Source organism: Dipteris shenzhenensis, chromosome 13 (assembly GCF_047967505.1).
Source record: "Dipteris shenzhenensis isolate YYH24624 ecotype China chromosome 13, Dip_SZ_1.0, whole genome shotgun sequence".
Classification (NCBI taxonomy): Eukaryota; Viridiplantae; Streptophyta; class Polypodiopsida; order Gleicheniales; family Dipteridaceae; genus Dipteris; species Dipteris shenzhenensis.
In genome coordinates, this window is record NC_141608.1 from 54,100,558 (window position 1) to 54,117,156 (window position 16,599).

A 16,599-nucleotide genomic window follows, 5' to 3' on the forward strand; every position below is an offset into this window, starting at 1 on the left:
GTCGAGCCTTGTCCAGGAGACCGAGATGCACGGCACCCCTTGACGGGCACCAGCGTCCCATCACCAGCTATGCACCAGCCAGGGGGACATGACATACAGAGGATTCCGCTCCGCTCCACCTGTCCTTTTCTTTTCATTGTTACATCCAGATGTATTTGATTATGTATAATTAGACTTAGGATTCAGCATGAGTGATGATGCTCGTTTCAGTAGCTCCACCCTTACTGTGATTTGTATCAGGTTTTCTTTCAGTCTCATAGTCCCATCGGTCTTCCGAAGACTCTAATAAAATTTCTCTCTCTCTCTCTCTCTCTCTCTCTCTCTCTCTCTCTCTCTCTCTCTCTCAGTTGCACACAGACAATAGTTTACTTTTGACGGAGCACTAGTTGAGATCGTTTCATCATACACATACTTGGGAGTTGGGAGTTCTCTTTTCAGGACCTATCTTCACCATGAGACCGGCAATGCAGGCCCGCCTAAGTGAGGTTACGCTTACCTGGCCCGACTGGAGAGACAGTGCTTCCACTCGCATTTTTAGGACCCGCAAACTAAGGTCTCCTTTTCAACTCCTTGGTCCGACCTGCGGCCATGTATGGTAGCACTTGCTAGGGACCAAACCTCTCCAACACAGAGTGGACTCGAGTGGAGAGATTACAGGTTCTCATACTCTCACGTATGATACACAACAACCCATCTATCCCTCATCAAATCATCCAAGTTGAGTTTGGGGTATCTCCTCTGCACTTAGATGCGGCATTCCATACTATCACTTATCTCTACCGAGTGTGCGCGTACAGCTCATGTACCACAGGGCGACGCAGGCTACCTTGGTTGGCACTAGCATCTTCTATGGCACTAGCGGCTCAGGGTGATCAGAGATGTTGGTACGCACACACCTGCGGGTGGTTTGAGAGATTGGGTTTTTATATAGACAGGCTGCCACCCTTCCAGTACCGCATTGACGCTCCATTGGTCCCACTTTGGGGCAACGATTCAACCCAATCCTCCGAGAGGATCTTCTACAGCTACACACATTCAGGATCTGGCTAGCATAGGCGGAGCTCCCTGTGAAGCTCAGTTTCTATCCAAACCACTGCTTGCACATTTCAGCAGAGGGTTTCATCATCCCACCAGGGTACACCTAGATCCATCTACCACATTCACTCAGGATTCCCCTTGGGCAGTTACGTGTGTCATCGCACCGACTCTGTATCGAGAGCGGCGCGCAAAAGGGATACCCAAGAAGAGTCGTATCTGCACATTGTGTGAGCACCATGAGGTGGAGGCAAAGGAGCACTTTCTTTTCCGTTGCCCAATCTGCCATGAGATTCATGGACGATACCATTGCCTTTTCAAAGACGGGTTCGAGCGCCTGTCCAGACTCCTCCTATACCCAAACCAGGGATGCCTAGCAGCTTTTATTCACGAGGCGGTCCGACACAGAGATCGTCTCATCAGATCGAGGAGACACGAGTAGGGGACCGCCGTGCTCGGCCCAACCCAGAGTACAATCACAGAGTTCTTCTAGGCAGAGCAGGTTGCTGTCTCAGTCACGGTTACCACAAGAGGCAGAGACCCTGAGACACAACAGACCATGCAGAGGGTAGACGCATATATCACACTCACCGACATCTCCTCTCTCTTCAGACCTGGGGTGCAGCTGACCGGGGTTACAGTGGTGCTCGTTAGACGACGGATAGCGGCCAGGAGGGCACGACAGGTTACTCATCTAGATAGCAGATAACGATCCGTTATGGGCTTCTTGCCTGCACTGCCTAGTCCGCCATTGGGTGTATCTTGATGTTCTATATGCCTATTCTATTTTATTGGATCAGACTATGTCTCCACATGAGGATAGTGATGCCTAGATGGCTGCATAGGTTTGTAGTGGACATGTACTATTATATCACCGACTATGTCTACACACTTTTCTAGCATGGGTTAGGATGCTCGCTTAGTAGCTCCATCCTTTTGCTCATTGTATCAGGTTTTTCTTCAGTCTCATAGACCCATCGGTCTTTAGCAAACTTTGATAAACTCTCTCTCTCTCTCTCTCTCTCTCTCTCTCTCTCTCTCCCTCTCCCTCTCTCTCTCTCTCTCTCCTCGCTGCCCCTCCACCTACCCTCCCTCCCCTAGCTGCTCTGTGCTTGGCACCCCGGAGGCCTATAACAAAGATTTCATCCAGTTGTGGAGTCCCGGAGTAGCTCAAACATGTGCAAATTTCTGAAAACAACTTGTCTAGTGACACTAGAGTGGATATGGGACAAAGAAAGCAAATCCGCCCGCCTGGAAATAAATCGAGTTGCGTGGAAGCTCCAAACTACCTGAAAAGTGTGATTTTCATAGGCCCTTGGTCTAGAAGACTCCTAGAAGAACTGTGAATCAGATTTGGGGCTCTGGGAAGGCATGAACAGCAGGCATGCAGCAAAAACGAACTGATATGGAGGCTCTGGCACAAACACGAGTTCGTTTTTGAGCTTCTGGCAGCCCACCAACAGCCCACATACTACCCTCGGCACAAACACGAGTTCGTTTTTGAGCTTCTGGCAGCCCACCAACAGCCCACATACTACCTTGGTAGCCGAAAATCAGCAAGATGATGTGATAGATAGCCCTGGAGCACTTTCCCAACATGTGACTTGCCTCTCCTTGTTCTTCAGTGGTCCAAAAACAAGCCTCAAAGTAAATTTTGACTTTTTTCCTTGTCCCACAGCTTGTCTCACAAGCCAGCTTGCCAAACGTGGCTCCTGGAGCTATTTTTAGCTAGAGGGATTTTTACCCCTCTCTACCTTCAGTTCCTTTGCCTAGGCCCATGGAATTAATTGCACAGAAGTGTCCTACCCTCTTGAAACACAGCAAACGAGGACGTTGCTAGTCCAAAACAGCAAGCACAAAATCAGAAAAATCACAAGTATCCAGAAGTCTTGCTACAGATATACCATCAGCAAGCGGTACCTTGGATGAGACCAACAATGTCACCAAGCGACTAGATATCATGTGCACTTTGAACCAAGGGAGTGGAGGTGCTACCCCCCTCTTGAGCATCAAGCAATGCTCCAGCCACATGATCTACTAAGCCTGAAAGCTACAACCGAAGTCGGCTCAAACTGAAAAGTAGAGTCACATCAACTGAGGTGAATCTGCCACTTCACCCACCTCCATCCACTCATCCAAATAGCGAACAAGGAAACTCTACCACTGTGTGCCAATAATTGTTATTGAATCAAGATCTCGTCATGTTCCTCTGTCTCTGGTTGTTCCTCATCAGGCATATACTTTGGCACATACTGTGCTTTCACTGCACAGCATCTTGGCTGAATTTCTCTTAGCAGCTACAGGCCTCACCTCTTGAGAGAGATGGTGATATCCCTAATCCCAGCATCATCCACAACAACCACAGGTCTCACCCCCTTGAGAAAGTTGGTGATGTACCATCAATGGAACCACTCAAACGGGCCTTTTAGAACTGCAAAGGACAATGAGCAGATAATAACCAGCAAATACTTAATTTCCAACCGTTAAGAAATTCCCACAGCAAACCTAAAACAACTTAGAACACAACACCCAAGAGCTAGATTGCCCTTGTCCTGCACCAAACACCACATTGGCCCTAAACTTAGCGCCCCTTTCGGTATTTCTTTATCATTTATTCAGAAGGCATCCAAATACAAGAAAAGCACTGTCATGCTGCATCAGCCCAAAATCAGCGAGCCAAATAATCCATTCACAGGCACTTCCATCTTGCTATGCATCATTTCAATCTCAGAAAGGCATGCTAGTCCAATGCAATATCCCATGGTAGTCGTTCTTCCGATTCTGGTTGATAGTTCTAAACTGGCAACTTTGATACCCTTCAAGGGAATCCTAGCAGGAATGAAATCAACCAAGCCTGTCCTGCCAGCTCTGATACCCTTCAAGGGAGTCCTGGCAGGACAAAGACCAACAAAACAACCAACCATAGCTATTCCTGACACACAGAAAGGCAAGCTACAACAAAGGAATAGGATCGGACGGTTCTAGGAACCCTGAAACAGCAACAAGCAAAAAGGTGAATCCATCTGGAGCAATTCTCAAGCAGCCTGGCAGTTGAAATCAGCAGCAATAGACCTGGAAGAGGTGAAAAACAGCAAAAATGATTTCCTTATGGAACCTGGCAGTCCAATCCTAAAAGGCAAAATGGATTTGGTACCAACCTGGCACTCCAAAATCCTGCAACAAAGATTTCATCCAATTATGGAGCTCGGAGCAGCTCAAACAAGTGTGAATTTCTGAAAACGACTTGTCTGGTGACACTAGAGTGGATCTAGAACAGAGAAATCTGGCAGCCCTGGAAAGCCTCTGGCAAGTGCGACTCAGTGCTCGCCTGGAAATAAATCGAGTTGCCTAGAATCTTCAAACTGCCTAGAAAAGTGTGAATTTGATAGGCGCTTGTCTTGGAAGGATCCTGGAAGAAGTGTGAATCAGATTTGGCGCTCTGGGAAGGCATGAACAGCAAGCATGCAGCAAAACGAACTGATATGGAGACTCTGGCACAAAAACGAGTTCGTTTTTGAGCTTCTGGCAGACCACCAACAACCCACAGACTACCCTGGTAGTCAAAAATCAGCAAGGCAGTGTGATAGAATAGCCCTGGAGCACTTTCCCAGCGTGTGACTTGTCTCTTCCTGTTTTTCTGTGGTCCAAAAACAAGCCTCAAAGAAAATTTCGACTTTTTGCCTTGTCCCACAAGCCAACTTGCCAAACGTGGCTCCTGGAGCTCTTTTTAGCTAGAGGGATTCTTACCCCTCTCTAACCTTCAGTTCCTTTGCCTTGGCCCATGGAATTTACTACCTTGAAGTGTCCTTTACAATTTTAATCAGTTTGAGGCCAAGTCAGCCTTGTGAATTCGAAATTCACATCCCCGTGACACAACCTATAAAATCATGTCGTGAACTGATATACGATGGCATCCGGCAATTCAGCCTAGGACAGGAGAAACCCGATGGCAATGCAAGGGAGCCATGAAGACACATGGGGAAAGCATAGAAATCTATCCAACCTCTTGGGGGGAGCAGCAAGTAAGGCCGCCAATAAATTTTGATGCACTTCAAGAAAGTCGGTTTTGCTTTAGTGCAGAAAATTGAAGGCCTCGGAGCCACAAATGTCGCACTGATAAGCTGAAGCAAGGAGGGAGAATGCAAGAAACCAAAGGAGAAGGAGATGGCCAGCATGAGGAAGAAGATGCACTACATAGAGCGAGAGTTGAAAAAGAATAAGGAGATGAGAGAGCCTCCTAGAGATGCGTCAAATGTATGCAAGGAAGTGGAGGAATTAAGTCGAGTTTGTGGGATCTCCACTCTATTCCAACATTCCTTGGCAAGCCCTAGAAGCCAACCTGGTGCCCACACGTACACACATACTTTTTTTTTTTAATAGTGAAATTACACGTACTTTTTTTTTTTGGGTAAAATCCAGTGCATTGTATTTATATTCTCATAAATTTACAAGATGGGAAGTGTCCAAAATGGAGAGTATCCCAAAGATCAGAAGCATAAAAAGAAAAGCTCTATGCAAGAAGCATGTAGATCACCCTCATGGCAGGCATCATATAAGGATTGCTGCAATGAGGCTCGGAAAGATTCATATGACTTGTGAATCTGCCGGCCCAAGTATGCTAAATTATGCTCATTCCAGATTGTCCAAAGAGCCCAATATCTCACCCATGAGAGAAATAGTGAGTATTGAGACAAAGACCTCATAAATCTGCCAAATAACCAAAAATGTTTCCCAAATCTGTGACTCGGGAAACGGAGCCGAAGATGATCTGAAATTTTCCCAAGGAGGTCCCTAGAAGACGGGCAGTGCCAAAGCAAATGAGCGACAGTCTCTGAAGGAGCCTGACACCGTAAACATGTGGATGGTGCAATGTGACGTTTGGCAAGTGTGATTCCCACTGACAATGTGCCAGTCATGCATCTCCAAAGAAAAAGTCTTTGTTTCAAAGGCATTTTACACCTCCATAATATTCGGACATTCTTCCGCCACCATGAGAGGGGCTTCCTGATATGCCACAAAGTATAAGCATATTGCTGAATCCATGAAGCAGGCTGAAGAAGCTTGTAGGCTTTGATGGAGGTCAAAGCAGGCAAAGGAACAGGATGAGAGCATGTAGCAGAGGGTTGTAATTGCCAATCCATAAGCCTGTTTGTGTCAGCCACAGGACGAACAGGTAGAAGAGGATGTAACAGATCAGCAATTTTCTTCCATATCGACCTATGATGCATTCCCAATGCATAGGAGGCAGTGGCCTGAGGAAAAGATAAGACATAACCCTGATCATCTACCACATCATTGATGTATCTAATTCCCAATTTCATGAGATTATATGCCCGAACAGGTTCCTGTAAAGCAAGTGAAATGTCAAAGATGGCACTCCAATGAAGACTTTCTTTCCTCATTGAGTTTGTCCCCGAGCAATTATCACGAGCCCATTTGACCTTGGAAAGTACTTGTTTCCAGTCAAGTATCAGAGCAGTAGAGAAAGGGCAGCCAGGAATCTTCCCTACAAATCTCCCAATGACAACCTCCCAATGATCAGTAGTCCAATGGCCATAAGCAGATGTCCTTATGTTGACACACATGGATGCTATCATACAAGTCCATGGCTGTTGTTGACGGAAAAAAGTATGGAGCATAGTCGCCTTCCTCGCAAGTACATGATATCTTATATTGAGAACATTGAGTCCCCCATGCATCCTAGGAGAGCACACCATTTCCATCTTCATTAGTCTCAATGCTTTCACAGCAGTTTTTGTCCTCCATAACAGCTCCATAGCTTGAGACATAAAGGTTGAAATATCTCTGGAGGACCAATGTAGCAAAGGCAAAAAGAACTGAACATAGGACATAACAATGGACTGTACTATTCTGAGCCTGACATGAAGTGGCCAAGTAGAAATTTTCCAATATTCCAGTTTATGTTTAAGTCTTTGGAAGATCCATTTTAACTGCTGCTTCCTGGTGATATGCCATCCTATAGGATATCCCAAATGTCTGACTACATCTTTGAAATGTACTACCTGACCTGGCCAGAGAATAGAATGCCAGTCACATTGTTTCAGGGGAAGCAATTTAGATTTGTCAAAGTTGACATGCAATCCCGCTGCTAATCCATACAATGATAGTGTGGTCATTAGCATGCGAACTTCCCGGGGAGAGTTCTGTGGCATAAGGAAGGAATCATCAGCATATGCTTGTGCCAAAAAAGATGCAGCCCCAGGGATTGTAAGACCAGTCATCTGTCCTGTGTTTGTAAGATGATCAAGATACATCAAGAGGGGATAGGTCGCATTGGCATAGAAGAGAGCACTAAGAGGGCAGCCCTGTCTAACTGATCTACCCAATGTCCATGACCGAGATAGATGACCCCCAAGAATGCACCGAGAAGTAGAGCCAGAATAAAGCCAATAAATTGCATTTGCTATCTTGGGACCAAAGCCCAACTTTGTCATGATTTGAGAGATAAAATCCCATTGAACAGTGTCAAATGCCTTAGTGATATCTACCTGCAATATGAGCACATCTTGATGCGAGTACTTAGCATATTCAATTCCGGTCAATGCATTGGAGATATTGTCATGGATTTGTCTTCACGGCACAAACCCATACTGATGAGGATGAAGGCCCGCATGCAAAATCCCATGAAGCCTATACACAATCATTTTGGCAATGAGTTTGTAAACTACACGCATCAAAGTAATAGGCCTCCAATCTGACATATGGTCACAGAGATGTTTTTTGGGCACAAGTTTGATTATGCCATGCTTCCAAAGGTGCGGCAAGTGATTTTCTTGCCAGGCAACATTGATCATTTGTAAAAGGACATCTTTCAAATCATATCAAGTTCTGTGCTAGTAAAAGGTCTCTCCAATGTAAGAGCATCATCCCTTTCCACTATCTTAGAAACATATTGAAGAAATTCAGTCCTCGCATCAATCATTTGATTTGATGGGGAGCCAGGGGTAGAGAACAATTTCTGGAAGTAATTTTGGCATTCATCTTGAAGATCAGAGAAAGAGTGCATCCAAGAGCCATCTAGCTTCCTTACCCTCAGGCATGAGTTTTTCTTTTGAGTAGCATGCAGGCCCTGGAAGAAGGCTTTTGATGAGCACCCCTTATCCATGAGGGGCTTCATTCTTGCTCTAATCTTCCATTTGTGCAATTTCCTCATATCATTATCAGTCAGTTTGATCCGAGCATGTGAAAGGGAATCATTTTCTGATTCAGAGAGAGGCCTTAAATGTGAAAATTCAGTCAATTGTTGTGCTGTCCTTTTTGCCCATTTGACCTCATTCCTCCATTTAGCCATATGCCAGTTTCCATACTCCCTAATGGCATTCTGTATACGAGAGACAAAACTGTCCCAAGCATAATCCATGTCCTCCTGGGCATGCAAAGGCAAGGGATGAATTGCAAGTCTGATCATTTGCTGGAAATATTGATGTCGGAGATAAGTATGATTAACATGCAGCAATCTACTGGAAAGAGTTGGTAAATCATCCAGTGGCATACCAAGTTGCGGATTTATCCATGATGGGGCATGATCTGACAAGCCCAGTGAGAAATCTATGAGGAGATGAGGGCTAAAATCTGCATATTGTTGTGGATAAAACAAATACCATCTGTCAAGCCTTACCCAGTATGTAGTAAATGTATTATGATGAAAAGTATATCCAGGCATTGGCCCTTGGAGAAGCAGCCATAAATCTTCAGCCTGCACAGAAAGAAGCATGTTATCCCATTTCTGCCTTTCCGATGATAGCATATGAGATCTTGAAGTGGTGTTATCTCTTGGCAGAGGGGAATTATTAAAATCTCCACAGATAAATGCATTAGATCTCCATGGATATTTGCTTAAAGAATCCCATAAAGAAGCCCTCATGGCAGAGGTCTGGGAGGCATAGACTGATGCTAACTCAAGAATATCACCATTGACATTACATTGTATGACCATCCATCTGCCACTGCTGTCATTGAAAGCTAACCGAGGCTCCAGCTCATGTCTAACCATTATGCATACACCTGAGTAGGTAGTGGTACCAGCATAATATATATCATAGCCGCCAAAGTAATCATGATGACCAGCCTTAGAGTGTTGATTATGCTCTTGCAAACAAACAATATCTGGCTGCATTTTATGTACATAATTCCAGAAAAGCCTCCACTTTGAGACATTGCAGAGGCTCTGTACATTGTATGTAAAGCACTTAAGTGTTTGATACATGAAAGAGATATATACAGAAAAGTATAAGTATGAAACAAGATATCAGAGAGGCAAAGCCTCTGCCTGCATGGGCTGCATGCCTTCGTGATCCATGAAAGATATAGCATTCTCCCCTTCTTCGGAATCACATATGGGGATGCCCTTCTTCAAAACCCCCACCCAATTTTAAAGGACAGGAGCTGAAGTGGAAGCCTGGCCTGGCGCGCGCGCACACACACACACATTTTTTAGTGAAAAATTTCAGTGTTTTATATTGCAAGAAAGCTAAACCAGTAAGCTGAAATATTAGATCAAGAGAAAATTTCCATGTAGGACAAATATACATCTTGATCTATGCAGTGAGTTAGCAGACAATCGAAGAGCGATTGCTGCAAAGAACAACGAAAGAAAACAAAAGTAGAAAAAGGGATCACCAAAGACTAGCTTTCCAGAGAGTCCAAAGTGCCCAGTAGCGAACCCAGATAAAGAACCAAGTCAAAATCCAGCCGTCTAGGAGAAATCCCGAACAACCACAATAGCTTGCCAGGATACCTTGCCAAAAGAAGCTTGAGAGAATCTCATTCTCAATCTATGCCGTGCACACACACACTTTTTTTAGAAGTGAAAGCCATGATTGTTTATATTACAAGAAAAGCCACCTCAAAGCGAGGAGCTATAAATTACATCAACTCCATAAAGTAACCGCGCGCACACACACACACACACACACAGAGCACCTCCAAATAAAGATACAGTTGCTTCTGCAAAAACCTCGTGCCAAGAAGCACAGCTCTGAGGGTTTCCAGCTGTAAAAAACCATATCAAACTGGGTTAACCCTGTTCAATCCTCATTGGCTCGGTTTCATAATGTCCTATATAGCTGTGAGAGGGATGGGGCGGGGGTGGGGGCGAGTGGTGGGATAACAGAACAGAATGAAGATGGCCTAGATGAAAATAGAGAGGCCAGAATCTGTGAAGAGAAAGAGATCCCAGGCTGCAAGACCCAAGGGCAGGCTTGAAAGTATATAAGGAGTTGCATGTGTGAAAGAATGGCACTGGATGCCAATTGTGAGAACAGATTACTTGGAACCTTGAACCTTTCACTTTCATATTGCAAGCTGCAACAATAGTAAGCTGGACATAAGATCCTATCGATCCATTGTTACGTCTAGAACAGATACATGGCTTTGTTCTTTGTGAGACTGTGTACAGTTGCGATCAACCAATGTTCCAGACGCACAAACAAAATCTGAAACATTAATTCATCCAAATCAAGCTAGTCCCCAAGTATGATGTCTTTTCAAGAGGTGTTCCATGATAAGCTACCCCTATCTCCCTTTCAATGTACACAACGCAAGTGATTCATTTTGCTTTTATATAGCAAGCTGCAACAAGAGTAAGCTAAAAATGAAAATCATAACCAATCATTGCTATATGTAGAGCACAAACATAGCTTTGTTCAATGTGAAAACCGTGTCTGGTTCTGATCTAAATGCACCATCAGCCCAGAATGCACAAGCAAAATATCAACCATAAAGTTAGCAAAACCAAGCTAGTCCACATTTATGGTGTCTCTTCAAGAGGGATTAAACGGGAACTAGTACAATGAGTAAACAATGACTGAAGATATATAGCAATAATACAGTTCCTTTTCTACTACCATCCAGAAACTTCTGCTATTGATAATGGCTTGCTATGTGCTCATGCATGACTGATAATATATAAGAACTAGATATTCCCTTTTCCATCAGTGTACTACATTGAATCTTCCGACATTTATAACTGCCTATGAAGCAGCAACAGCTTTCGAAACAAATCTAGCAAAAGAAAGTTTTGCTGTTCCTAATCAATTTACAGACCATACCTGGATTTGTTTGTTTGGATCATGCTGATAGCGTACAAGTTTTGGTACAAGAGAGCAAAGATAAGGACGAAGAGCATCCTGGGCTTGTTTTGCAATCTTCGCAAAACCAAATGCTGCACCACGTTTTGAATTCAGAGAGGCTTGGTGATTTGCCAGGTCCATAAACTTGTAAATCAAATCAGGCTGTCCCATTTCATTTGCCAGATTGCAAAGCTCTTTGTATGTGTTGATATTTCCACCACCTGGTTTCTCTCCTATTGCACCCTCTTCAAACACTTCTGAATCTCCCATGAGCTGCACAACCACAAAACTTAGAACCAACCAGAATAGATATGTGTTGATCGACATATCAATTGTTGAATCACCAACAAAGAAACACACCTTAATAGCGCGTTTTCGTTTCGTTGTGCCAGACAATGTGCTTACGAGTGCCTTCACCAAGTCATCCTTTGTGGAGGCATCACCAAGATCGTATAAAATGCTCATGCCTCTCGAAGCCATCTCCTGTGTAAGCTCATTTTGGTCACCAAGTAAATGTGTAAAGGCTTCCTGCACATCAGTCAAACTTTTCATCACACAACACTCTTGCACAAAGTCTTCCGCTTGACCTAATGGTGATAAAAGTAGGAGATGTTCAATATAACATGCTCAATAAGTCTAATCCAAAATAGAAATTCCAAACAAAAAAAATTTATTGTAAGGTAAACAAATATATCAATTATTAACGACATGAAAAAGACAACACGCATACTAGTATGCTTTAAGTGTGAGGAGGTAGGACATATGTACAAAAACCCTTTTTAATAATCAGAAGTTTACAAAATCTAAACCCAGCTCATTAGAACCACCCATCAAAATCCGTTTTCTTATTGCAGATCTTGAGGGGTTAGATGTGATCCTTGGATGCCTTGACATCGTCACAAAGAGAATCCAACATCGTGGAAGTGTCCATCCCTGTTTAATTTTTGCTAATGACGTTATTGAAGTCAACCCTATTTCCAAAGCAGTAGCCAGTCAACACCAGCTTCTTGAGTCTTTCTCAAACTGTTTTCTTCAAGACATATCGTGTGTGCGTGTGCGTGCGTGCGTGTGTTTCTTGAGTCTTTCTCAAACTGTTTTCTTCAAGACATATCGCGGTCAGGCCTCTACCCCTGCTGATAGCCTCACCTCTCAACTGTGGAAGATGTGCTCAAGAAGGGCATCCCTGTACGTGACAATGATGAGGATTATAGAGCCAATGATCCAGGAGGCTAGGTGGACCTTGATGTCATGGCTGAGGCCTGACAACCTCTACTTTTACTATGCTTTTTGGTTCGGCTGTACATATCTTCCATGTCTTCTTCAATCACTTGTATTACATACAATGTTCAAGGTCTTTGTAATGTCAATAAGTGGAGACTTTTTTGGCACTATGTACATAGAATGCATCCCGATGTAATTTCTTTGCAGGAACACAACCAACACTTCTTGGCTGGCCAGCAAGGCCACTTTGCTGGTTATGACATATTTTATGCTGGTACAATGCACTTTTCGGGGGTATGCATGCTGGTCAAACATGATATGCAGCCCACGGTTGCTTACAATGACCCCCAGGGTCGCTGGATGGTGATCAGATGCACCTATCATGCTGATCTTTATGAAATAGCATCTCTCTATGCTTCTCAAACTTCTGCGACAAGAGCTCAAATGTGGGCCTCCCTCAAACAATATCCATGGCTGTCTAATGCCTTTTTGTGTGGAGACTTTAACAACTCGCCTGCCATTCAAGACAACACCACTCATCGTTCTCACATGATCCCCACTGAGCTTTGACATTGGGAGGATATGCTTTCTTTCTTGCATGCAGAAGATTTATGGCTCTCAACAAGGGATAGAGATATGGGCTATACATACCGTCATAATGCCTTTACTCATTACTGGGCTCGACTTGACAGATGGTACTTGTTGCATGCTCAGCAGTATGCTAGCTTCACATGTGCACTATGGGTTGATCATTCCCTTTTGCTATCTAATCACTTTCCAGTATGCTTGACATTATCTATAGCACGTTTAACAGATGATATGCCTTTTTTTTGTCGTCGCCTACTCCATGTTAATAGTGCTTATTTGCTTCATCAACAATTTCAGAACATGGTGAGAGTGGCTGTCCGCCCCCTCCTCTCACATGCTCAGGAGGACATGGATTTTGCGTGGATCAGTCTTGTCCATCGTTTGCAGGCTGTTATTCAAGATTATGGACGGAGTTACGTGGGAGACCTCAGGCTCAAGCTGAAATGAGCTCAATCTCACAAGCAACAAATGGATGTAATCAGCTCTTATAGGTAGCTCACCTCCTCTGAACAGGATTCTTGTGCTTATGCAGTTCATATCATCCATCAAAATGATCTTCGCAAATTAAAGAAGTGGCAAATCCGAGCTCGCATGAAACCCCTATTGGATAAGGGCTGCTCCTCCAAAGCCTTCTTCAAAAGCCTGCATTCGGATAGGCGAAAGGAGGATATTTGCAGGATCAAGCAAGATGATGGCACTTGGACTACCTCCAAATCAGAATTGGAATTGCAATGTTCTAGTCATTTCCAGCATCTCTTTTCTCCTCAACCTGATCATTCAATGCAAGTGAATGCAACTAGGTCTCAATTTCTTATGCATGTTCAGCCTATATTGTCTCCCGAACAGGCTCATGAATTGGAGCAGCCCTTTATGCTTAATGAACTGGATGATGCTTTGAGTCATTTACATAAAGGCAGCTCTCCTGGTTGGGATGGATTGACTGTTGAATTTTTCCGTGCATTCTGGGATGATCTTAAGAACACTCTGCTTCTTATGATCAATCATGCTTGGGCAGCACAATCTCTTCCTCCTCCTTGGAAACATGGCCTTGTCAAATTGATCCCCAAAAAAAGGTTGTGTGAGACAATGGCTGATTGGCGGCCCATATCTCTGATGCCAGTCATTTACAAACTCATTGCCAAAATGATTGTCCTCAGGATTCGATTTATCTTGCATGCAGGACTTCATCCCAGGCAGTATGGGTTTGTTCCCAGAAGACAGATTACTGACAATATCTCCAATGCTTTGCTTGCAATTGAGTATGCCAAATATTCCAAACAAGATGTTCTCATTCTGCAAGTGGACATTGCGAAAGCATTTGATACTGTCCATTGGGATTTTATTTCTCAGACTATGCATAAATTGGGATTTGGCCCTCGGCTGGTCCATATTATTTACTGGCTCTACTCGCATGCCACTGCACAGTGTTTGCTTGGTGGTGGGTTGTCAAGAACATGGACTATGACCCACTCAGTGAGACAAGGTTGAACTCTTAGTTCGCTACTGTACGCCATTGCTACTCATCTGTTATTGCTGCATATGGACCATCTTGTAGATACAGGACAGCTTCATGGCTTGCAACTTCCAGGGGCACGGGCACAGCCATTTCTTGCGCAGGCATATGCTGATGATTCATATTTCATGCCCAGGAATTCTCAAAATGATCTCTCTCATTTGATGCATACTCTGAACGATTTTGGCATAGCTGCTGGACTGCATATTAACTTTCAGAAATCAAATCTTCTAGCATTGAAAGAAGCTGATTGTCATGCACTTCTCTGGCCAGGCCACATTATCTCTTCCCATACTATTGTGAGGCATTTAGGATATCCCATTGGCTGGAATATCACCCCTCAACAACAGCTCAAATGGGTGCTTCAAAAGATAAACAAGAAGCTAGAATACTGGCATTTGTCCACTTGGCCTCTACATGTTCGACTTCGGATAGTACAGTCTATCATTATGGCATATGTGCAATTTTATCTGCCTCTTCTTCCCTGGTCTTTTAAGCACTTGGCTTCCTATATGTCCCAGGCTATGGAGATATTTTGGAAAAGCAAATCTCATAAAAAGGCCTTGCGACTACTTCCCATGCAGTCTGTTTGTCCTCCTAAGACTCATGGCACACTGAATATTCTCAATCTTCAGTTTCATATGTTGGCAAGAAAGAGCACTATGATTGCTGATTTTTTACAGCAAGAACAGCCATGGGCTATTATGCTAGCAGCTATGTGTGGAAACATGACGTCTCATGCATATGGGCATTCGATTACAGATCACTGGGAAGCACTCATGACCACATTTCAGGGGAAAATTTCTGGTTGTCCTGTTTCTACTGCTTTTATTCATGATTGGAAGAAAATTCTCTCTTATGCTAAATGGTCAGGTGCTTCTTCCCATCATGGTAATTCTCTTCGCTTGGAAAGCCTTCATTGGAGCAAGGTGTTTGAATCGCCTCTCACTTTACAGGCTCCTATTAAAGCATATAATCTTATGAAATTGGGCATAAGATTTGTCGGAGATGTTGTGGATCAACACGGTTATGTGCTTTCATTTCCACAAGCTTGCAGGACATTTCCCTTGGGTCTGCATCATAGGCCCATTTGGAGAATACTTACAACTATGTTGCAGCCATTTGTTCCTGTTCCTCCACTGTTTGTACAGGACAGATTACTGGACTGGAATTTGACTTCCTTATCTCCTGCTACCTGTCCACTTTCAATGCATGATCTGGCCTCCTCGATGGTTTACACATTTCTTCTTCCACCGCCATGGATTGATAAGCATGCCAACACTCTTTGGAATTTGGATAGGCCTTTATCTTGGTGGCAATCACAACTCAAGAAAATTTGGAAAGCTAAATTGCCATTGAAACAGAGGCTTTTCTTTTGGAGATGTATAGTGGGAGCTTTTTCCATTGGGGCGAAATTGGCAGCACGTCGCATTGCTTTCCCTTCCTGCCCCCGTTGCTCTCATCACCGAGAGACAGTTCCCCATTTGTTATGGTCTTTCCCACACTCTCGAATATTGATAACTCATGTCTCTCATTTGCTGCGGCTTCGGTTTCCCTCTATCAGATTTGGGAAACTCTTCTGGATGTTTGGATGCTTCGCATCTCAAATGTCTCCATTCCTCCTTTTCTTTCATCGGGCTCGTTTTTGGGTTCTATGGACTATTTGGACACAGAGATTGCACTCTTGGGACAACAGTTTCCTCAGGCATATACTTTCTTCAGAATGTCCCTCAAGCAATCTTTATATGACAGTTATGCTGCGAGGGACTTGGATGCTACTAGCCTTGAAGTGTTTTCTGACTGTTTTTGAGTTCTTCCATTAGGCTCTCTTTTGGAGTCTAATGTCATGTACATTGATGTCATGTTAATAATATAGTTACTGGTTTCACAAAAAAAAAAGTGTGTAATTTCTTCTCACAAAAAAAAGTGTGTGCGCGTGTGTGCGCGCGAGCGTGTGTTGTATCGTGCTCATATCATTCAACTGTATGAGAACTCTGCAATTAATGTCTCTTCCTATTTTCAAGTTTCTTTGTTTCGGTCACTTCAGGATGCTTATTCCTATGGGAGACCTTCCTCAGGCCCAATTGGAAGTCTTTTAATTATTGCTTTTAGTTATGAGTAGTAGCTGACAGCTATGAATGTATATTTTTC

At 43.7% G+C, this 16,599-nt stretch overlaps 1 protein-coding gene across 2 annotated transcripts in view; it reads right to left on the reverse strand.

The window, feature by feature from the left end:
* LOC147895586 (ARM repeat superfamily protein) overlaps window positions 1-16,599 on the reverse strand; it is a 264,407-nt gene that overhangs the window by 97,085 nt on the left and 150,723 nt on the right. For both annotated transcript variants that reach the window (XM_087383313.1, XM_087383312.1), the window contains exons 21-22: window positions 11,487-11,654; window positions 11,106-11,399 (exon numbers count right to left, since the gene is read on the reverse strand). In XM_087383313.1, the coding sequence (XP_087239439.1) occupies window positions 11,106-11,399; window positions 11,487-11,654 (462 nt within the window). The remainder of the gene's footprint in view (window positions 1-11,105; window positions 11,400-11,486; window positions 11,655-16,599) is intronic.